The sequence below is a fragment of the Archocentrus centrarchus genome, chromosome 11 (assembly GCF_007364275.1).
Source record: "Archocentrus centrarchus isolate MPI-CPG fArcCen1 chromosome 11, fArcCen1, whole genome shotgun sequence".
Classification (NCBI taxonomy): Eukaryota; Metazoa; Chordata; class Actinopteri; order Cichliformes; family Cichlidae; genus Archocentrus; species Archocentrus centrarchus.
This window is the reverse complement of record NC_044356.1, coordinates 86,068-110,281: the sequence shown is the minus strand read 5'-3', so window position 1 is coordinate 110,281 and position 24,214 is coordinate 86,068. Positions and strand designations below refer to the sequence as shown.

Genomic DNA, 24,214 nt, shown 5'->3' with positions numbered 1-24,214 from the left:
CTGACCCTGCTCTATGATTTTAGTGGCTGAGTTGCTGTCATTCCCAGTCATTTCCATTTTGTTATAATACCACTAACAGTTGACTGTTATATTCATTAGCAAGGAAATTTCAGGACTAGACTTGTTGCATGGGTGGAATCCTATCATGCTGAAATTCACAGAGCTCCTTAGAGCGACCCATTCTTTCATTTGTAGAAGCAGTCTGCATGCCTAGGTGCTTAGTTTTATACACCTATGGCTATGGAAGTGATTGGAACACATGCATTCAATGATTTAGATGGGTGAGTGAATACTTTTGGCAGTATAGTCTATTTCAAACTGTTAGATCACTCCATTAACTATAATTACGCATGCAAATTCCTGGCGACTACTATTTTAGTCAACTAAACAAGGGAGGAAAAATTAGACTAATCGACTATTCTAAAACTAAGAAACACTCAGATATCATGTTAAATTTTAGGAATGTTTAATGGACATTGTCAAAAACTATCTAAACAAGGGCATTTGAAACCATTACCCACATTCCTCAGTAATGAATCACAATTTAAATGCTGCCTAACTGTGTGGCATCGCACATTATGAACACCCCATGAGCATGTTATAATCCAAACAGACAATGAGAAAAAAAACAAACTTAAATATATGAAAACAAGTTACTGCAAAAGATGTACAAATGTGGGTGAAGTAGCCGGAAATGAAGGTGTTTCTCAGGAGGCGTGCTTCAGGTAGCATTGTAAAACTTAAAAAATAACTAACAATATTAGACCTAATAAAAACAGCAGGCCAAGATTAACAGAGTTATGACATTTTTCTATAATGATGTCAGGGCTGCAGCTCTATCTGGTGACAGATGGCTGTGTAACATTTAGGATAACCATATAACTGGGCAATTAAAATCTTAACAATTAGGCTAACTGACTACAGTAGAATATCTGGTACCAACTAGTGACAATAGGGATGATTGGTCATCTAGTCCATTTAATCCCACACATGCCTAGTACAAATAACTACAAAAAATGAAGTAAGTAGCTTGTTTTCCTTCAGGCTTGGTTGTTGTAAGGTCTTGAATCTAAGTATTCAGTTTGTGGACTTTCTAGGTTGCTGATGTTAGCTGTGAAATCAAGTGCTATTTAGGCATTAGCCTTTGAGCTGCACAACAGCCCAATGTTTGTGTTTGCTGCTGCTCCCACTTGAGGAAATCTTCACCATATAAAATCATTTTTTGCTCTTAAACTCCCCCAAACCAACAATATGGATCTTTCATTATTTTCTGACTTTCCTATCCTGTCTGTGGCTCTCGCATTCAAGCCACTGGTGAGTTCATTTGAATTTAATTCAAGTAATTTCAGGGCACTTTGTGTGGTTCAGATCTTACAATAAATCCAACAATCTACTATGAGCAAGCAATTGATGACAATTTTATTCATTATTTATGAAAAAAAAAAGGGGGGGGGGGTATAGAAAAGGAAATTGTGCATTCCTCTGGGGACTATTATCATCAGCCAACCAATATATAATTGTTCCTGATACAAGTACTTCTGCCAGTTCTTGGTTGCTTGCTGGATTTTTCCAGTCCTTCTACAAGCAATCTCGGCACTCTACTGCTCAGCTACCATTGGGCACTTATTTGTGCAGTGGTTTCAGCTTTATTTCAATGGCCACCGAGACATTAAAACTGCATGTATGGAATCACCGGTCAGTTTATTGAAAATTTAAACACTTTGCTGAAACTGTCCCAAACAATCTTTTAAAACCCCCCATCTTTGCAGGATCCCCCCATCTGTTTTGTTTCAGGATTCAATGAGTGCCATGTCTCTCTTAATGCCTTTGGACTTAATGGCGTTGCTTTAGCACTATGGCGACAGGTGTGGCCTGAAGGTGTGTGGTCGTACCATCATTGTAATTGCTTTCAGAGAGTAGAAGTCCGAATCCTTCCAGGAGAACCAAACTATACCATCGGGTCCCAGCAAGTTCTGAGCTTTCAGAGAATAGTGCCCCCCCTAATGGAAACACGCAGTATCAATATTTACACACTGATAAAACAATCTCATTTCAACATGAAATCACTGTTTCTTTTAATTCATATATGTTTACTGTTATTCTTACTGTTTTTGACTGAAAAAACAGCAGATCCAGTCAGAACTTACCTTGTAGTAGACACCATTGAGATTAGCATAGAAACACTGGTGGAACCACCAGCCAGCATGGCTGATCTCAGCGCAGATGTTTCCCATATCTGGGGTGCTGAAACCCTGCTGGTCGTGATACCAGCCAAATGAATCTTCCACTGTCCCGCTGAAACCAGACACATGCAGGCGGTACTGGTTGTCCTCATCCTCTATCCTGCAGCAGGAGGAAAAGAAGTCACAATCAACACTACAAACTGTAATATACTTTTTTTCATAGTGTTGTGGCCATTTACCATTTATGCTGAGTAGACCCTCCCATGTATTTAAGAATGGGGAAAACACCGGTGTGGGGGTGGAAATGTTAAGTCAAATGTCCGGTGTGTTGATGGGAGGTTAAGTCATTTTTTAACCATATTTAGCGCTTGCATAGCACTTGTAAGATGTTTTTTTGAAATAAACGATATGTAATGTAATCAAATAAGCAAGTGTGAAGTGCGTAAAAGAAGTAAGCCGCCTGTTGCGTTATGTCTGGACGGATTTTGGTTTAAAGTTTAGAAGGCCGTGACACATAGTAATTATTTATTAGTAATTTGTAGTTCGACAACAAATTGGTGGAAATGGGGTTTTGTGGTGTTGCAGTTTGAATTCATTCTGAAGAGGATGCACTTTCCCAGTACGTTCATCCATGGTGTTAAATAATGGAACTCCAACACTGAATCCCCAGAAGTAATTTATTTAAACGACTTTGAGAATTATTTGAGTCAATCTTACAAAGGTTTAAATAGCCTTGCATCTAAGTTTTCTGAATTTCTTAATAGTGAGGAGGTAGAAGTGTATATTAGGTTATATGTACTTCTTTACGTGGATGATACTATTGTTTTGGCAGAATCTGAGGATGAGTTACAGCTCGCTCTTAACTGTGTTTATAAGTATTGCAATGAATGGAAACTCACTTTAAATACATCAAATACATTTCCATTTTGGCCCTGATAAGATTGAAGCTTGTAGTGATTATATATATCTAGGTACCACATTTAATTATAATGGTAATTTTACTAAAGCAATTGATAAAATAATCAAGCCAGATGTGTACTGTATAGTCTGAAAATCAAGGCGCTTAAGTTAAATCTCCCTATTGATATCCAGTGTGAACTCTTTAACAGAACGATCATGCCCATCTTGTTATATGGATCTGAAGTATGGGGTTTTAACAAATTAGATCAAGTTATTATGTTCCAAAAGAAATTTTTAAAAACTTTACTTGGAGTTAATAAAAGAACAGCAAATTAAGATTTTAAGATTTAAGATTAAGATTAAGATTTAAGAGTTAAGATAGTGTTTATTCGTCACATGCACAGTTATACACAGTACAATGCACAGTGAAATGTATTTTGTACCTGCAACCATATATACACACACATATAAATAAGAAGAATAAAAATAAAAAAGTAATTCACACTATACACTATACTCTATATACTATACACTATACACACTTTTACGTGGAATTATAGATTATAGATTATAATATTTACATTGTGCAATAATGGTCCAGTTAGGGCTCAGAGTTGAGCAGACGGATGGCTTGTGGGTAAAAACTCTTCTTCAACCTTTCAGTCTTAGCCCTCAGGCAACGGTAACGCCGGCCTGATGGGAGCAGGGAGAAGAGAGAGTGTCCGGGGTGGCTGGGCTGTTTTAGGATCTTCATGGCCCTCAGCCTGCACTGCTTGGCGTAAATGTCCTGCAGGTTGGGGAGGGTGGTTCTGATGGTCCGTTCAGCTGAACGAACCACCCTTTTTAGGGCCATGAAGTCCTGCTTGGTGCAGTTTCCCATCCAGGTGGTGATGCTCCCACGCATGATGCTCTCGATGGTGCAGGTGTAAAAGTTCCTGAGCACCTTGAGTGGGAGCTTGAAGTCTCTCAGCCGCCTGAGGAGGTAGAGACGCTGTCTGGCCTTCTTCACAGTGATGTTTATGTGATGAGTCCAGGACAGGTCCTGTGAGATGGTCACTCCCAGGTATTTGAAAGTGTCCACTCTTTCCACCTCAGCACCACTGATGACAAGTGGATGGTAGTCCCTCTGCTGCTTCCTGCTGAAGTCCACGATCAGTTCCTTCTTTTTGCTGACATTGAGCAGGAGGTGGTTCTCCTGGCACCAGTTCTCCAGGCGGGAGACCTCTCTCCTGTAGGCTGTCTCCTCATTGTGGGAGATTAGTCCCACAACAGCAGTGTCGTCAGCAAACTTGATGATGACGTTGGACTCTGACGTGGCATTTGGAGAATTGGGTCAACTTAGCATACAAAAGAATAATAAATTTTTTGGGCTATCTTACTAATGGTAAAGAAAAAAAGTTTTCCAATGCTATGTTCAGACTACTTAAAGATATGTATGATAAGGATGTCTTTAAATCAAGATGGGTTTCAAAAGTTATAGAGATTATAAATAATTGTGGATTTTCTTATGTGTGGCCAAATATTGGGTTAATTGATGCTGACTGGCTTAGGAATACCATTAGTTGAAGAATTGATATTTATAAGCAAAATTGGTGTGGTGAAATCTGGAGTAATAGGTTATGTTCGAACTATTGTCACTTTAAATTTGAAAATTCTTTGGAAAGTTATCTTGTCTCTAACCTGAATCATCATGATCGTATACTTTTTGCTAAATTTCGTTGTGGAAACCATTGGCTCCCAATTACAGAAGGTGATTTTTTAAAATTATATAACTCAGGCTGAATGTAATCTTTGTAATAAGAAGGCTGTCGGTGATGAATATCATATACTGGTTTGCCCATTTTTTTAAAACCCAACGTGAAAAGTACCTGAGACAAAAATTTTTCTTTTGTCCAAATATATCTAAGTTTTCTGAACTGTTCCAAACTAAGAAAGAAACAATATTGTCTAATTTAATTAATTTTATTAAAATAATTCTATATTATTTTAAATAATTTCCTGTAAATTCTCTGTGTTAAATCAGGAATGTTTTCTTTTTACACATTCTGACTTCAGATTTATTGCTCACAAATTTTACAGTTTGTTCTGTTTAATTGTTCATATGTTTATGCTTGTTTTTTTGTTTAACTACTTTTAAACCGTTGCTGTAAACACGAGTCATGATGTTATGGTTGCTCAAAATTTTTTTAATGGTACTCTCAAACCCCAAAAGGGGTCATTTTAGAGTAAATAAAATTGAACTGAATTGAATAATACACTGCTCAAAAGAATAAAGGGAACACTCAAATAACACATCCGAGATCTGAATGAATAAAATATTCTCACTGAATACTTTATTCTGTACAAAGTTGAATGTGCTGACAACAAAATCACACAAAAATCATCAATGGAAATCAAATTTATTAACCAATGCAAGTCTGGATTTGGAGTCACACACAAAATTAAAGTGGAAAAACGTACTACAGGCTGATCCAACTTTGATATAATGTCCTTACAACAAGTCAAAATGAGGCTCAGTATTGTGTGTGGCCTCCAAATGCCTGTACGACCTCCCTACAATGCCTGGGTATGGGCCTGATGAGGTGGCGGATGGTCTCCTGAGGGATCTCCTCCCAGACCTGGACTAAAGCATCCGCCAACTCCTGGACAGTCTGTGGTGCAATGTGACGTTGGTGGATGGAGCGAGACATGATGTCCCAGATGTGCTCAATCAGATTCAGGTCTGGGGGCCAGTCCATAGCTTCAATGCCTTCATATTGCAGGAACTACTGACACACTCCAGCCACATGAGGTCTAGCATTGTCCTGCATTAGGAGGAACCCAGGGCCAACCGCACCAGCATATGGTCTCACAAGGGGTCTGAGGATCTCATCTCGGTACCTAATGGCATTCATGGTACCTCTGGCGAGCACATGGAGGGCTGTGCGGCCCTCCAAAGAAATGCCACCCCACACCATTACTGATCCACTGCCAAACCGGACATGCTGAAGGATGGTGCAGCCAGCAGATCGCTCTCCATGACGTCTCCAGACTGTCACATCTGTCATATGTGCTCAATGTGAACCTGCTTTCATCTGTGAAGAGCACAGGGTGTCAGTGGCGAATTTGCCAATCCTGGTGTTCTCTGGCAAATGCCAAGCATCCTGCACGGTGTTGGGCTGTGAGCATAACCCCCATTTGTGGACGTCAGGCCCTCATACCATCCTCATGGAGTCGGTTTCTAACCGTTTGTGCAGACACATGCACATTTGTGGCCTGCTGGAGGTAATTTTGCAGGGCTATCATCATCATCATCATCATCATCAAGCTTTATTTATCAAGCACTTTAAAAAGCCACAGCAAATACAAAGTGCGGTACATCAAATAAATAAAAATATTAAGAGAAGATAAAGATAAGATAAGATCAATGTCTCATGCTGGGTTGAAGGCCAGAGAGTATAAATAAGTTTTAAGATGAGTTTTAAAAATAGACAGTGAAGGCGATTGTCTAACGTGCAAAGGCAATTTATTCCACAACTTAGGGGCAATAATGGAAAAAGCTTGGTCCCCTCTGAGCTTCGGCTTAGATCTCTGTATGCGTAACAGCATCTGATCAGATGACCTGAGATCTCGGACAGGAGTATAGGAGCAAAGCAGTTCAGAAAGGTAAGGTGGAGCAAGGCCATTTAAGGATTTAAAAACAAATACAAGGACCTTAAAATGGATTCTAAAGTGCACAGGCAGCCAGTGGAGTAAAGCCAGGACAGGTGTAATATGCTGTCTTTTACGTGTTCCAGTCAGGAGACGTGCAGCGGCATTTTGAACCAACTGGAGATGTGAAAGAGAAGACTGGCTGACTCCAACATAAAGTGGGTTACAGTAATCAAGCCGAGATGTAATAAAGGCATGTATCACTGTTTCTAGATGCTGCCTAGAAAGGATAGGTTTTACCTTCGTCAATTGCCTTAAGTAAAAGAAGCTAGACTTCACTACTGCACCGATTTGACTATCCAATTTAAAATCACTGTCCATTATAAAGCCCAGATTTGTAATTATGGGCTTAACATATGAGGCCAAAGGGCCCAAATCAACCTGGGGCAGAGTCTCACAAGAGCTACTGGGTCTAAGCACCAACACTTCAGTCTTTTTTTCATTAAAATGTAGAAAATTTAGGGCCATCCAAGCTTTAATGTCATCAAGACATGCAATAAGAGATTTAATTTGGAATCCATCCTTCTTCTTTAATGGCACATAGATTTGGCTATCATCAGCGTAGCAGTGAAAGGCGATTCCATGTTTTCTAAGAATGGATCCCAGTGGAAGCAGATACAGTGAAAAAAGCAAGGGCCCAAAAATTGAGCCCTGTGGAACCCCACATAAAAGGGGGGCAGAGGAGGAATCAGAGCCAGCAAAGCTAACTGAGATAAGATTTAAACCATTTCAGAGCAGTGCCACAAATACCCACAAGATACTGTAAACGGGATATTAAAATATCATGTTCAACTGTATCAAAAGCCGCACTTAAATCAAGCAGAACAAGAACTACATAGTCACCAGAATCAGATGCCAGTAGAATATTGTTAAAGACCCTTAACAGTGCTGATTCTGTACTATGGAGGGCTTAAAATCCAGATTGGAAAACCTCCAAAATATCATGGTTTTCCAGAAAAGACTTCAACTGAGTGTAAACAATCTTCTCTAAAATTTTAGAAATAAAAGGCAGCTTAGAGATGGACCTAAAGTTAGCAAGCACCGATTGATCAAGGCCAGATTTCTTAATTACAGGTTGCATGACAGAAAGTTTAAAGTTTACAGGGACCACACCGGAAGACAAACTGCTATTAATGATGGCAAGGACTGATTGTCCTATACTAGGAAAAACCTCTTTAAGAAATCAAGGAGGAGCAACATCACAGGGAGAACCTGAGGGCTTAATATGATGAACCACATCCTCTAAGAATGCCAGAGTCACAGGCTCAAACTGGTTAAAAACAGCAGAACATGGAACAGAGGCAGAAGGGTCAGAGACAGGGGCCGGAATGAGGGCCCTTATAGTGGCAACCTTATAAATAAAAAAGTGTAAAAACTTATTGCACATATCAGAAGAGGTTTCAAAGCAGGCAGACTGTGAAGCATTCAGGACAGAGCTAATAGTTTTAAATAACAGGGGTGGGTTATGGGAGTTGGATGCAATGATATTTGACAAGTTCTCTTTTAGCCTCTTTAACAGTGTTTTGATAATAGCGCCAACAGGCCTTTACAATTTGACGTGACACCTGCAACCTGTCTTTCTTACACTTGCTCTGCGACTCTCCCGTCTAACTGTACTAACTGTACCAATATATAATTGTTCCTGATACAAGTACTTCTGCCAGTTCTTGGTTGCTGGCTGGATTTTTCCAGTCCTTCTACAAGCAATCTCTGCACTCTACTGCTCAGCTACCATTGGGCACTTATTTGGCAGTGCTCCTCCTGTTCCTCCTTGCACAAAGGCGGAGGTAGCGGTCCTGCTGCTGGGTTGTTGCCCTCCTACGGCCTCATGGTGTACTGGCCTGTCTCCTGGTAGCACCTCCAGCCTCTGGACACTACCTGACAGACACAGCAAACCTTCTTGCCACAGCTCACGTTGATGTGCCGTCCTGGATGAGCTGCACTACTTGAGCCACTTGTGTGGGTTTTAGAGTCCGTCTCATGCTACCACGAGTGTGAAAGCACCACCAACATTCAAAAGTGACCAAAACATCAGCCAGAAAGCATAGGTACTGAGAAGTGGTCTGTGGTCCCCATCTGCAGAACCACTCCTTTATTGAGTGTGTCTTGCTAATTGCCAATAATTTCCACCTGTTGTCTATTCCATTTGCACAACAGCATGTGAAATTGATTGTCAGTTAGTGTTGCTTCCTAAGTGGACAGTTTGATTTCACAGAAGTTTGATTTACTTGAAGTTATATTGTGTTGTTTAAGTGTTCCCTTTAGTTTTTTGAGCAGTGTAAATAGCATTAGCACAAAACATCAGGGAAATAGTTGACAGATCTCATTTATATTGCCATGCTAACATTTTGGTGTTGTGGCCTTCATCAGAGGTAATGACAGTTTTGTTGGCCCCAAAAAGGTGTTCCACAAGTTCTTGTACTCAGTCAAACTTTTTGAAAAACGTCTCTGATACCAAAGTATTCAAGGTTGGCTGATGATTTACTACTTGGCCACTGATGTACTCCACTGATGGATTTATAATAAGGTCAGTTTTATTACAAGGGACAGTTTTTGTTAAATTCAGCCCTGATAACACCATTGTTGATTTTTTTGGCTCAGAAAGGTGAAACAAAAAGGACATCACCCTTTACAGAAAAGAGATGTAGCTACTAAAAATCTGAATGTAGTTTTTGGGTCTGCGGTGAGAATCCAGTGTCATAGTGCCTTAAACCAGCATTCTTTTTATTAGCCAGCAGGTCCAACTTCTTTGGGCCACAAAAACATGTCTGGTTGTATAAAAGTTTAGAATAAAGCAGATCTATCACAAATTTTCAATACACAGTTTATGGTTTCATGCAGTGGTGGTCCTAGCCTGTTTGACGCCCTGGGCGAGCAACCCTGCCTGCACCCCCCCATAGCAAACTTGGCAGCAGCGCCTACCACACTACTCCAGTTGGGGGGTAATGAGCGCCCTCTGCCTGCTGTGTGGTGCATGTAGCATTCTGCCATCGTCTGACAGACAGGTTTTAACAGAAGGTACCCCCCCCACCACCACCGTCACAGACACACTCAGAATTTCATTTAAATTTTTATTTGAAAAAACATGGAAGAAACTGAAATATTACACAGCTTCTGCTTACCTTTATCTTTTGCTTGTTTCTCCTCTTCTTCTTTTCTCTTTTTCCTAAACTGCGCACCTGATGGCTTTCCATAATTCACACTGCAGTGGAATAGGTTATCACTGCCGCACATCCCCAGGGTTGCCAGAGCTGACTGACAGTTGCCAGCCCAACATAACAAAACCTCCACTGAAACTCATGTTAATAGCACCAGGTGTGATATATTAAATATACACAGCTTTGGCTGTTAAGATATTGGATGCTTTTCACCTTATTTGATAGGTTTTTAGGAAGTTTTTATTGGAAAATTATATATTTATATTATAATTATATGATATATCTATATAATTTTCCAGCCCAATGTGTTCACAAGCTGCCCAATCTGGCAACACTGCACCATCCACCAACATTTGTCCGAACCTTCTAGATTCGTATTTGTGTTATTTTTTCATCAGGATTCAGGTTCACACAAATACTGTGAATTAATGACCATATTTACAGTATTATAAATGAAATGTGCTTTGTGTTCTATCAGTTGTGTTCATCTAATTTTATTAGATGCAAAGATTCATTCTAGGCTCAGCAACGAGACGAGAGAATCCCTTGTCTGCCCCTTTCCTTCTGTTACAACCTGTTTGTCAGACCATGGCAGAAAGCTACATACACCACACAGCAGGCAGAGGGTACTCATTACCCCACAAGTGGAATAGTGCGGTAGGCGCTGCTGCGGCAATCGCAATGCATTGGGGGGAGGGGGGGCGTGGCGGTCATGCTGCCCTAGATGAGTAGCCGCCCTGGGCGGCTGCCCATGCCGCCCATATCAGGAACCACTGGTTTCATGTCTTATTTAATAATTTTCTTCTTTAAGCTGGATCCCTTTAGGGGAGGGGGGCACAGCAGATCCTCTGCCTCAATCTCACCGTATCCCTAGTGTCTTCCTCCGTCACACCTACCCTCTGCATGTCTTCTTTTGCTACATTCATGAACCTCCTCTGAGGTCTTCCTCTTTTCCTCCCGCCTGGCAGCTCCATCTTCAACATCCAATATATCCACTATCCCTCCTCTGCACAATTCCAAACCATCTCAGCCTTATCTCTCTAATTTTGTCTCCACACAGCTCAGCCTGAGCTGTCACTGTGATGGACTAATTTCTAATCCTTTCCATCCTGTTTACTCCCAATGAAGAGCTTTACATCTTCAACTCTACCACCTCCAGCACTGCCTCCTGTCTTTTTGTTAGTGCCACGGACTCCAAACCATACATGATTCAAGGCCACATCCGGCCCGAATGTAATTTCATACGGCCCGCGAGATGATTTCATATAGCTATTATTAATGGCCCCCGGGTAAATACCGCTCCCACCACTTATACTACAAATCCCACAATGCACTGCAACAGCTGCTGCAGGCCAAGACCTGTGTGCTAACACATATGTGTTGCCAATGACTCATTGATCATTGATCAGCGGACGGCACTTTTCACAGTGACATATAGGCTACCCTGACCCCCCCAAAATGGCCAAATGAAAAACAGGGATTTTCCAAACACATGCAAGGCAAGGGACCTGATCGCTGACATCGATGGTAAACCATGTGTCTCTTTTCCCCGCCTGCGATGTGCGGGAAAAGAGCAGATTGGTGGGACAGATAGGATGGAGAAGATGCAGAGGGAGACCTGCACAGGTGAGCTGACAGTGCATCACTGCTCACATACCAGGAAACGCCGCGCAGCAAAGTCCTGAAGACAGAATGCGTCATAAGCATCTCAACACAAATAGTACTGGCGATCGTCGCTGAAGCACCTGTTAAGCACCTGCCCTTACCTAGCCCGGCTAATGAAAGGAATTTTGAATTACCATAATTCCGCGACCGTTTGTCGTATAGGAAAAATTCAACCAGTTTCTGAAAGCTGAGAAATTGCGCTTCACAACCAATATAGGGTTTATTAAAATAAAAGTCCGCAAATGGCAGTACCTTTGTCCCTGCAGCTTCAGGGATGGGACCGGGTGATTACACGTGTGATTGTCCAAAAATGAAAAATCAGAGCAGGTCTCCACCGCTGTGTTTGCAGCTGCACTTTTTGCTGATGAACTGGACACACTGAGAAGTTTATACACTGTTTTTCCGCCTGTGAAGCAAAAATTCAAATCACAGCTTTTACCTGAAAAATTAGCAAATTTTCATCAGCTTGAAATATTAATTTTTCCTGATATTATTTTTGAAGAAAAATATAATTTTATATTTTATTTAATGTGTTGAGTAAAAAGTTGCTGTATTTTGACCATTCAAATCATATTGCTGATTTAAATGATTTTTAATTCCGTTCAGCTGCAACTCAGACTGTCTTCAATTTTGGCCCATTATATGACTGAGTTTGACACCCCTGTCATAGTGGGTATGTCCATCTTTTATCTTTGATTTTTTTTTTTTTTCATCTTTACTCTTGCAAAGTAACTGTCCAGTTCCTTTGTCTTCCTGACCTCTCTGTCTACCTGAAGGTGTGGTACAGGGCATGTTTGTGGGCGTGGCTCCAGTCCTGTAGGTCGATGCGGAGGCTGTAGTGGCCCTGATTGGTCAGCAAGTGGAGGTGTTGGTTGCCTAGCCAGTGTTCACCTCGCTGCTCACCAAAGCCGTCACGGTACTCAGACCATCCCCGGTTGAAACTCACTGACCCATCTCGGCGCCGCTGAAACATGGTCCAGCCCCCACCTGGTGCACATACAGAAATTATGTAAAGTGTGATGTGTAGTATCAAAACTGATTCCATTACCTGGCACATCATTATTACAGGAACCGACACACCAAATATCCATAAGGATCAAAATGAATGGAGGGCTTAATTTGAATTTGTTCAATCAAATTATGACAGTGTAAGCATTATTTTAATCCAGTTCCATGAAAAATATAGCAAATACACACTGGTATAAATGCATCTGTGCCTGCTGGTGTTTGAAACCGTTACACATACTGCACAGTGGAAAAAAAAGAAGAACATAATGTGGGTCTTACCTTCAGTCTCCATGTCGCAATAGACAGGCCTGGCGGAGCCTGGTGACAGGATGATGGTGTAAACACCAGAACGACGGACACCACTGCGATACAGAGAGGCGCAGTCTGATGGACAGAAAGACAGGGGCTGTACATCTAAAGGGAGACAGAATTAAAATGCTCTGTGGAACAGTTACATGAGCATCAAGCATTCCCACAATGCATCACTGTGTTTGTTGGATGTGGACCTGGTGGCAGTGTGTCTCGCATGCCGAGCGGGGCCATAGCTTTGATCACGTTGACCTTGCAGTCCGTATTGCAGCTCATATGGTGTGCGGTGGCTGACAGGTTTCGGAGCTGCACCTGTAACTCATACAGCAGTGCTGTGTGCACGTGGAGCAGCATGTCGGCCTCAGCATGATGACGCTCCAGAGAAACCAGCCGCTGGTGAAAGGTTGAGTTTAAGCTAAAACTTTCTTCACCCTGAGCAACACAAGAAGAAGACCTTGCTGTATGGCAATAGTGAGGCGAGTCATTATTCCCCTCTTTTAAAAACAAAAAAACCTCTGAAAATGGCAAACAGCAATGCAAATGGAATGTAAAGAAATGGTTTGACTTAGAAGCTAAGGCGGGTATTGCTGCTCAGTAGTTACTTTTAAGAAAGACAACTTCAGCTCACCTCATTTGTATATCATAAAAACCTAATGGACCATCATTTCATTGTGAAATTTGTTATACAGGTAAGAAGCGTAACTAAATATAGCCCACTGCTTACTAAAAATGTGCTTGGCTGATCTCTAAGACCAACAGTTACACCATTTGGAGAGCAAATCTTCCTCAGCTGATCTCAGTCTCCCCATGTGTTCTCCAGGGCTCAGCATTCAGACCACTGCTTTTTAACATGCTTTTCCTTAGATAACTCCCTCTGCTGCTGCTCAATCTCCATCAAAATTCCAACACAACTTCCTCCTCAATCCAATCTCCAATTGCCCCTATGACTTCCCATCTCGCCAAGCAATCCAGCCTTAACCACCCCTAGCTTTAAAGAAGTTTTCAAATGTTTTTTGTCAGACATTTCTATCTTGTAGTGTTCAGCAAGTTTAAGAAGTTGCTCCTTGGTGCACTCCTCAGACACTGACTCAAAAGGAGCCTGAGCAGACCTTTCACCATTTGACATCACAGTCACAAACAACCAGATGAAATGGCTCACTAATGCCAGCGCTGGGGGAAACTAGCACACAGGAAATCCACCACTACCTGCAATAACTCCATCCAAAGCTAACTAGCTAGGTCAGCCCTCTTTGTGCACTTAATTGTGGGGGGTAACTTATGCACTCCAAACCAGTGGTGTAAGAAGAGCAACCAGTGAATCTGTCAGCCCACACAGCCATGGAGGTGCCAAGTTTAAAGCTCCCAAGTTTAAAGCTTTTTACTCCTGCACAGACAGAAGGGAAAATAATATCTATCAGAAGTCATAAGTCAAAAGCAAACTGTCTTACTACAATTCAGATCCCACGTGAGCCCCTACTTTCACAAGCCAATGCTCAAGCAGTGACAAAGAGGACAGACAAAACCGGATGTGCTGCCAACAGTGATGTTACATATGATATTAAAGCCCCAAGGCTTGTGTTGAGCAAAGGGGGAGTTTCTAAATCAAGCCTGTTTTAGGGCCCATATCATTTTTCAGCCAAGCAAAGCCAGGCTTTCTGAAATCAGCTAACTTCCTCATTATGAGATTCAAGTTGCTGAAAAAGCAATTCAAATCACATAATGGGTGATCTGGGGTGAGTCTGATCTACTGTTATAGCGGCATAATCAGAAGCACCTGTTTCCTAAGCTGTACACATTAGCACTTCAGTTTCATTGCACCCTTGCTTCTTCAGTCCTCCATAAGAGAGTGTTTTCTAAGGCTGGTGAAGTTACACCAAAATCACCTGAGCCCCAACACTGTTAAAAAGTTTTTTTTCTTGAATAAAAATCAATAGAACACCCCCCACACACACACACACACCTCCACCCAAGAACTTCTCGTAACTGTTTTGTTGGGAATTTTTATCACTTTGATATTGGTATTTTACTGTCACTATTTTGTATCATTTACTTTTGGTAATATTTTTAGGTTCCCCTTGTTCCTTTTGGCTGAAAATTCAAACCCAATTAAATCCAATTTCCAAAAAAATCACTGGGATGAGCAGGTTCCGATGCAGGCTGTTTATTAGACATCTTAATTACACAAAACACAGACAAAAACCAAAACACAGAGAGTAACATAGTTAAGACTAAGATATACTCACAGAGAGACGGAGAGAAAAGAAGAGAGAAACAAAGGGACAGAAAGATGTAGAAACAGGAAGAGAAGAAGAAGAGGACAGGAAAGGGAAGAGCAAAAAGTAAGTGCGTGAGACAAAGAGTGGGCAACATTTATATCTTAAAAATGGTAACTGCCCACTTGCCTTTGACCCCTCCTAATTTACATAAAGTCTCAACCCCTGAAAACTGAACCCCAACCAATAACCTGTTGTGTCTCTTCCAACTCTTGTCCCACATGGGCTAAAGAAACAGTCACCAGGGTACCACAATGGTTTACAATAGCTCTGACAGGTGTAATAATGATGGATCTTCTTCCAATTAAAATCTTTGCTATGAAAAACCTCTTTGACAATCCCCACTCTAGAAATTGTCCCCTGCTAATCTATGTTACAAAAACACTGATGGGTCTAAGACTTCCTAAAATACAACATGAGGTTACAATGTCATGTGAAACAGAAATGGTCCTACATCCCACCAAGGCCTCAAGCATATATGAGTACTGGATATAGTAGGCCTTACCTTTTCCCCAGTAACCTTAAAGCATACAGTGTCTATTAATTCAGTGTGTGTGTGTAACTAATATACTTTAGTATATGATATAAAAATAATAACAGTAAATACCAACATAAAAGTAATAAAAATCCCCAACATTATGCACCAGTTATGTGAGTCACACACTGGAACACTGTAAGCTATAGATCAGTAGAATAAAACTGAGGCCTGTTATATTCACTCCCTCAGATTCTCAGAGCTCACTCTTAGCTACTGCAAAAACCACTCACATCTATTTTTAGAAGCCTCACTTTTAACATAACACTGTATCACCTTTTTTGTTAAAGTTCAAGTTGCTTAGGACAGTGGGCCCTTTAAATTTGAGTCTGAAGATCCACCTGCTTTTGTGTAATGTGAATAAAGTGTGGGAATAAAACTGTAAACTGTAAAACTGTTTGAAATGGCTTTATTAAATTTAATAATTGGACTCCTTATTCCATGTTTTGTGTCGCATTCCTGTTAGATAAACGAACACGCAGAAACCTAAAGGCTTAAGCAGCAACACACACATATTTCTTAAATTCCTTCAGCAGTCACGTGATCTTTCCTTTTAATCAAATCAGAGCATTTTTGGCTTTATTCATCCAAGCTGCTTTAACACATCATATTTGAGTTACTTTTACTCATAATGAGTAATTTTTTCATGCTTTAAATGTTTGCGTTAATGAACTTAAATTATTCAAGGCAATTGGTTTCCTCAAATAGTTTGAGTTGAACTAACTCATTGGGTTTTACACTGTAGTGGAAGTTTTAGAAAGCTGTCAGTGAGGGTATTTTTGGAGAGGTAGGGCCAGTGGGGAAAAGTCTTTCATTTTGACAGCTGTTAGATCTACTGTAGATTATGAAAAGCTCTGGTGAACTGTGTCTTTGGACCTGCAAAAAGGGGAGTGGAACTATTTAGTGGAGCCCAAAGGTGACTGGTCTGCGTTAGGTTTCAGGGGATGACACTTTATGTGAATTAGGAGGGGACAAAGGCAAGTGGGCAGTTACCAACTTCAAAGTGTTGGGGTTTATTTTTTACCCAATGAATAAAATGACAAACGCTTAAAAGTAAACTCCAGGAAATTAATTAATAAACAGTGACTGAAGCAAATAATAGACAATTAAATAATACATTAGACAGAAAGCGACAGATAGTGCCAGACTAACTTCAGGCCTTTCGGCAATATGTTCATCTTATTTATGACCTTCTCGGTCTTGGAGAAGAATACGCTTATGTTATCCTCAAAGGTTTTGCCAAAACATCTATATCTGTGCCTAAGGAGGGAAGGTTGTGTGTTGGTCATCGCACCCTGTTGCTAAGGATAAATATAAAATAAGGTGTTTGCTCTTTATCTGGCACTAGTCTATATAATATTTATATATAGTCTAATAAACAACCTGCACCAGAACCTGCTCATACCAGTGATTTTTTTGGAAACTTTGGTTTTAATTGAGTTTGAATTTTCATCCAAAAGAAATATGGGGACCCCTAAAAATACAAACAACAGTTTATCCACAAACACACACCACACACTGTCTATATACAATACTTTACTGATATACCACAACTGATCTAGTGATACTTATATATACCACGATCAGCATAGATTCATTTAATCTGGTTTATATCTCAAATGGAGATTTTAACATAATAATTGCATAATGCTTAAATTATGCTAAATGATCCACTAGCTAAGATGTAACATAACAGTAGGAATGCTGTACATCAAATGTCCAGCAGATTTCAGTACTCCTAAATGAGCTGTTAAACAGGACTTTGTGTGATAAGGCTTTTGGTGAAGCATTTGGTTGGAAACTTTCACAGGGCCTTATCATACCATCAATAGTTGCCAATCATTATTTTATTTACCACAGAATAACAAACATGAGGTAAGAGGTAGTGATGTTACATCTTGTACTAAAGCCCGGAGGCCTATGTCAAGCAAAGGGGGTGTGTACAAATGAAGCCTTTGTTGAGGCCCCTTTTCTCTTTTCAGAATATCACGTGGCAAAAGCCAAATGAGGCTCCATTTTCTGAAATCATTTTCTGACAGCATCATTATGTGATTCAAGTTGCTGAAAAAGATCTGGGAAACAGAGGAAGTGTTCTGGGTGGTCTGAGGTCTGCTGTGATCCACTGTTCTAACAGCATAATCAAAAGCTCACCTGTACACATTAGAACTTCAGTTTCAGCCCGTCCCTGCTTCTTCAGTCCTGTGTAAGAGAGTTTTCAAAGGGTGGGGAACTTATTCCAAATAAAGGAATTGCCTGAGCCCCAACACTGTTACTTTTTAAAAAATTCTTCTGCAAAAATCAATAGCCACTGAACCTCTGCAGATGAAAACCCTACAAGAAAAATTAGGGGACCAGGTCATCTTCCAAATTTCTTAGATTTAGATTTATGAGATATCTGCTCATCCCCAATGGTCTGCAATCTGGGTGTTATTCAACAAATCAAGATTGCTATCAAATCTTCATATTCCACCTCTGCAGTATCTCTTGTCTCCAGACTTTACCTCCCTTAATCTAGTGCTAAATTAATGCATTTTTAAGATCCAGCAAAGTCCTGGATCAGCTGCAACATATATCTCACACAGTAAATCCTGAGAGTACTTCTGCACTTATCCATCTACACTGACTCCTGATTACATCTCATATTAAATGCGAAGTTATTCACCTTCTTGCGAACAGGTCCCCTTATGGTCTTGACCCTGAGTACTTCTCTGGTCTTCTTCATCTTTATGGTTGGCCCAGATATCTTTGCTTTTTTTTCTGTCACTGGGTGTCTGTTCCTCTCCCCAAACCCACTCTATCTGGGCTCTACAGACTTTGTAAAACCCAATATCATATCAAATATTTAAAATCGATAAGTAAATAAGTGCTGTTACTAAAAGTAGTTTTCATGGTAAAATGCTATCTCCCACAACAAAACCTGGAAAAGGTGATTCATGCTTTGATCACTTCATGCCTGGACTAATGTAATTCCCTGTACTTTGGCATAGGTCAATCATCTGTGCGTTGCCTGCAGGTAGTCCAGAATCCGGCAGCTTGTCTTTGAACTGGTATAAAATAGCATAAACACATTACCCTAGCCCTGTCATCCCTTCACTGGCTCCCTGTCTTGTTAAGAATAGATCTTAAGATTTTATTGCTTATCGTATTTTTCGGACCATAAGGCGCACCGCATTATAAGGTGCACTATCAATAAACGGGTCTATTTTCACACATAAGGCGCACCGGGTTATAAGGCGCATGATAAAAACATATGTAGAGTGAAGCAAAAGCGTCAGGTAAGTCGAACTTTATTCAACTCATTCACAATAACTCACAATATTGTTCAGTTGTAACAAATACAGAAAAATACCCTCACATTTTAATTCCTCATCTTCAGTGTCTAAGTTGAACAGTTGGGAGATTTCGGCATCAAGCATGCATTATCCGTGTCTGTCTCGTTGTTGTTACTGTTTTGTTTTGGTTGCGGCACACAGCAACCATTTAATTGTTAACAAAAGGGCAACTTTTGAGACAGCCAACAGGGAGTTTTGTTGCACAAAAGTTGGCTGCGCCGCACTCACAGCTTGTTCCTGTTTAATATCATCAGTTGAGTCATTTTGCGATGATGGACTATTTTAGAGAATTCAATGAGACCTATGAACTAATCTGCCAGACCGGAGGAAATATCGCTGCAGACCATGCAATGGTGCAGTGGTGTGGATGCCTCGGCCATCGGCGGTCAGACGGCAGCAATATTTATTAAACGTCCTTTACCAAAGTCGCACTAAAACATTTCGACATATTTCTGAGCGCAGTGTACCACATAAAATTGGTTCAAGATCAGTAAGCACAAGAAGAATTCACACATAAGGCGCACCGGATTATAAGGCACACTGCCAATTTTTGATGAAATTTAAGGATTTTAAGTGCGCCTTAAATATGGTACTTTTAAAGCTTTAAATGGACTGGCACTTCTGTATCTGTCTGAGCTGCTTCACAGCCACACTCCTGTAAGGCTGTTGAGGTCATCTAACCAGCTGCTCTTACAGAGACCTAAAACTAGATTAAAACAGAGAGGTGATTGGGCTTTTGCAGCAGCACCAAAACTCTCCATATCCGCTCAGCTCAGATGATACACACATTTAAATCTTGACTTACACTCTTGGAAGCCTCTGCTGCCAATAACATTTCACTCTCTGCCTTGTTGTTTTCTGGCCCATTATCACCAGACAAAGAAATTAAACAAAATTTTATCATACAGAGCACTTTGCAAATACTGTCCCAGATAAAAATAGCTTACAAAATTCCCAATGTCTGCATTTATGCCCCCGTATATAAAAATCACTCATTTAAGCCTGGTTTGTTGGATGCAGGGTTTGCTGTTTGGAAAGAGAGAGGGATTAGGACATTTGTAGATTTATATATTGATGATCAATTTGCATCATTGGCTCAGTTATGCTCAAAATTTAACCCTAAAAATGACCACGTCTTTCGATATCTCCAAGTCAGGCACTATGTCAAAGGATTGTTTCCCAATCTACAATCATTACCAGCTACTCATTCTTTTTATGAGCTTGTCTCTCTTTCTCTCCAGACTCCAGACACTTGGTGTCAAAGTTGCTGATTATTTAACACTTATTACATCAACCTCTGCAGTCTGGGCTATAGACTTGAACTCTGAGATCACTCCAGAAATATGGGAGAAGATTCTCTCACACATCTTTTCTGGTCCTGTCCCAAACTGCATAATTTCTGGACTGCAATTTTTGAATGGCTTTCCAAAGCTTTTTCCAGTGAAATTAAACCCAGTCCTTATGTGTCAATTTTTGGATGTTGCAAAGAGACTTTGAAACTTTGTTTTGACACCCAGAGAGCTCTACAACTAGGAATGGCGATTGCTAAAAAAACTCATCCTCTTAAACTGGAAGTCTGCTAATGCACCCTGCTTCACATCCTGGCTTAAGGAGATGGTGTCCATTCTACAAATGGAAAAGCTGCAAATGGATTATAATAACACATCTGGGAGATTTGATAAAACTCTGAGACATTTCTTGATACAATGTGGCATAATCAGCAACATATGGGGGCTCAAATTTATAGCAGTTCCTGCTATTGACCTCGTATGTTTTTCAGTTCTATAGGAAATATTTATTACTTGATTACATGTGTTGACAGCTTTTTTTTTTCTCTCTCTTTCTTTGGCTTTTCCTTTCTGTTTTTTTTTCTGTTTGTCTTGTCTGTTTGTCTTGTCTGTGTGTGTGTATATATATATTTTTTTTTTTTAATTTTTTCATTACATTTATTGAGAAGTTATATTTTTGTTAAATGACATGTAAATAAATAAAGCATTAAAAAATCTTTACTAAAAACACGTCTCTTTTCGTTGGCATTTGGCTGCAGTGCAACCTCCTTTTAGACTGCTTTTTATGGTATTTTTAAAATTAACTAATTTATATTATCTCATTTATTGTCTTTTAATGTTGTTTCTGATTTAAGTGTAGTTCTTGGGGCTATATACTTTAATGTGCAGCACTTTGGTCAACATTGTTGTTTAAAATGGCTTGACTTGAATTGACTTGACTCAAGGATAAGTAATTATAGAAAACCCACCACACTTACAAACCTTGCTTCTTCTCCCTTTGATTTTAGCTCTATTGGTTTATAAGGAGCATGGTAATATCCTAGTCCATATAGGACACAGATGGACCTTAAATATCTTGAAACTTGCCTTCAACCTTGTAAGGTAAAGACCCTACAATAAATAGACAGAGAAAATAGACTTTACTACTACTACTACTCCTCCTACTACTACTACTACTACTACTACTACTACTACTACTAATAATAATAATAATAATAATAATAATAACAATAATGTTATTGAGCCAGGTTGCAGTCGTTTAGACTTGATTTAGAAAAGCAGACTGTAGCCGGAAGGATCCTCTGTGTGTTGGGCATACTGAGAATGATGTACGACCCCGTCTGCAGATAATCCTGTTAGCATTCAGGGTTAAGGAGGACTTAATAGGTGTCAAGACAGAGAGATATAAAGAGAGGAAGGTGTATGTTGTGTTTACCTGCATGAATAATGTTCACCACCCAATTTTTGAAAAAAATTGTTTGAATAAAACATAACAGACAATTATTTACATGAAAACAGTATTCAAACATTTTCTCCATTTCTCATTCACTTCTAAACTTAAAATGACAAATTCAAAAATGTTCATCCAATTTAGCTTTGTTCAGCTTTGACTGTGTAGATGTTCGCCAAGAGAAATGCAGTGCTCTGTACTATTCTCTTTTCTTCAGCATTATTTATAGTAGGTGTAACTACTTTTTTTTTCACACAAACTGTTATTTAGACTGATTTCCTGAGTCAGAATTTATATAGCACATCCTTTTTTTAATCCTGAGTATGGGTACATTTTTTTTTAATTGGCCTTTATTGGATAATGAAAGTAGGGAGAAAGAAGAGAAGACATGCTGCAGAGGCCCACTGGTTCGACTTGAACCTGGGCAGCTGACTTTCAGCCCTAAGGCATACAGTTGCCAACTCATGCCATGAGCTAACCTGGCACCCAAGAATGGTAAGTTCATATCTACTAATGTGTTTCATCTGACTACTATGTATCCCAAAATGTCTACCAGTTCTTTTAAAAGGTTGACATTTCACAAATGTAAAGTAGACAGCAGTCACTCTACCTGCATCTCCAGGGCCTTGACCCGATGCCGGTGGTTCCTCAGCTCCTCCTGCAGCTCTGACATTGTCTCTCGCAGCTCTTCCAGCTGTTCCTTTCTGTTTTCATTTTCATGGAGCCAATAGGAAACATCATCTGTACACCGGAACATGTCTGGGCAGGGCATTTGAGAATTTCCCACCAGAGGCAGCGTTGCCGTCAGCTGGCACTGGCCATTAGATGTCAGCTGACTGCTGAACTCGCCACACTCTTCTGATGAATTTCCAACAGTCTGGTTGAAGGGTCGGTTGGTGCCATCATCAGCACCAGTGTTGTCATTGCGTATCACCAGTGGGGCATCAGGGGTTAGGTCGGTGAGCAGTTCCGTAAAGGAGGTATGAGGATGCCAGTCAGCATCCTCATAGTGGTCCTTTCTCATATCTGGTTCGTCCCAGTTTGTCTCCATATTTGTGTCTGGTATGTCCCTGGTTGTATGGACGTCCATGTTCAGTGCATCGGCATTTGTTTCTGTGAGAGTGTTGGGGTGGATATCATCATTGTGTCCACCATCTGGGTGTTCATCTGAGGCCAGAAAGTCACCAGGCATGGGCCAGACACACCAAACAATTAGTAAGAAATAAAATATTAACACTTCAGACCACTTCATTTTGAACATTAAATAACTCCTCCTTCCTGGTTGTTGTGTACTTGTATCCAAAGAAATTTCAAGTCACTGGTAAAATGAGTTTAGATACTGGGTCAGCATCAGGCTTTGACATTGTAACGGTATGAATAGGTCCAGACTTCACCCAAACTTGGGCATCAGGTGCAGCCTTTGATCGAAGAATTGTAGAAATCTGAAACAAAACTCAAATGAACTTTACACATGAAATATGACATCCCAACCAGGTATCTTTGAATATGCTTAAACTGGTCTAAAGGAATGAATATGTTTTGGAGTGGATTCAATGGGTTTGAATTGAATCAAAACATAACAAAAAGTTATGTTGTGATGTGAAGAAGAGTTAACTTCTTCGCATTAACCAGGTCACCAGCAAACCACTTAGGTTAGAGGTCCAGGTCGGACTCTATGTACACAGCAGATGGTGACGGTGGAGAGTTTTGCTAGACGCTGTGGTAACATACACATGCCAGGTAACGTAGTTTCCTTTGTTCTGCATTTCTCTCAAGTCGTTCACGGCCCACTTGACATGACCCTGTGCCCCATCAGTGGGGTGTGCCCCAACAGTGTGAGAAACACTGACTTAGGGGAAGCATTGGGTTGCATATTTACACTCTTGATAAACAAGCACATGATGCCAAACATTTCACTGGCAGCTTGGATGTTAAAAAGTTGAAAGATGCAATTTCTATCAATATGATGATATTTTTATTTTGGATGTTTTCCCCTCAGGACCTCCACAAGTTTAGCTTCATTTAAGAACTAGGAAATATAAGATATAAGACTATTTAATTACAGGAGCAGAGACAAACTCTTTAAGTTGTATTAATCTTGCTGTATCACAGATGGTAAAAAATGAAAAGTAGCCTCTAACACAGTCTTTGCACAGTGTTTTTCTTAGAAGGAACTTCAATCAATGAAAGGTAATCATGCTTTAAAAAAAAGATGATTTTGAACATTTGTAACAAAATGAAAATGTAACAATGGCACACCAGACAATTAATGCTACTGGTCTGATTGTTTAGGATTATATATTTAAGTTGAAACACACAAATGCTGTAATCACACCACTTTCCTACCTGCTACCACGTCCCACTGCTGAATTCAACTGGATGGAGAAGCGTCAGGGGAGCCAGGACACAGCGTGGGTGTGTT

At 40.2% G+C, this 24,214-nt stretch overlaps 1 protein-coding gene across 5 annotated transcripts; it reads right to left on the bottom strand.

Annotated features, from left to right (window-relative positions):
- Positions 1 to 449: 449 nt before the first annotated feature.
- LOC115787980 (angiopoietin-related protein 7-like) lies at positions 450 to 24,214 on the bottom strand. Of its 5 annotated transcripts, none has more exons than XM_030740811.1 (7): positions 24,139 to 24,214; positions 22,403 to 22,959; positions 13,111 to 13,345; positions 12,884 to 13,018; positions 12,367 to 12,583; positions 2,148 to 2,343; positions 450 to 2,000 (listed from the first exon to the last, which is right to left on the bottom strand). In XM_030740811.1, exons 2-7 carry the CDS (start codon positions 22,880 to 22,882, stop codon positions 1,854 to 1,856), a joined length of 1,410 nt encoding a protein of 469 aa, XP_030596671.1. In that variant the 5' UTR covers positions 22,883 to 22,959; positions 24,139 to 24,214; the 3' UTR covers positions 450 to 1,853. The 5 variants fall into 5 exon arrangements, with proteins under 5 accessions (XP_030596671.1, XP_030596668.1, XP_030596670.1 ...); XM_030740808.1 differs by having other exon boundaries at positions 22,403 to 23,234; positions 24,139 to 24,198; XM_030740810.1 differs by having other exon boundaries at positions 12,884 to 12,988; positions 22,403 to 23,234; positions 24,139 to 24,198.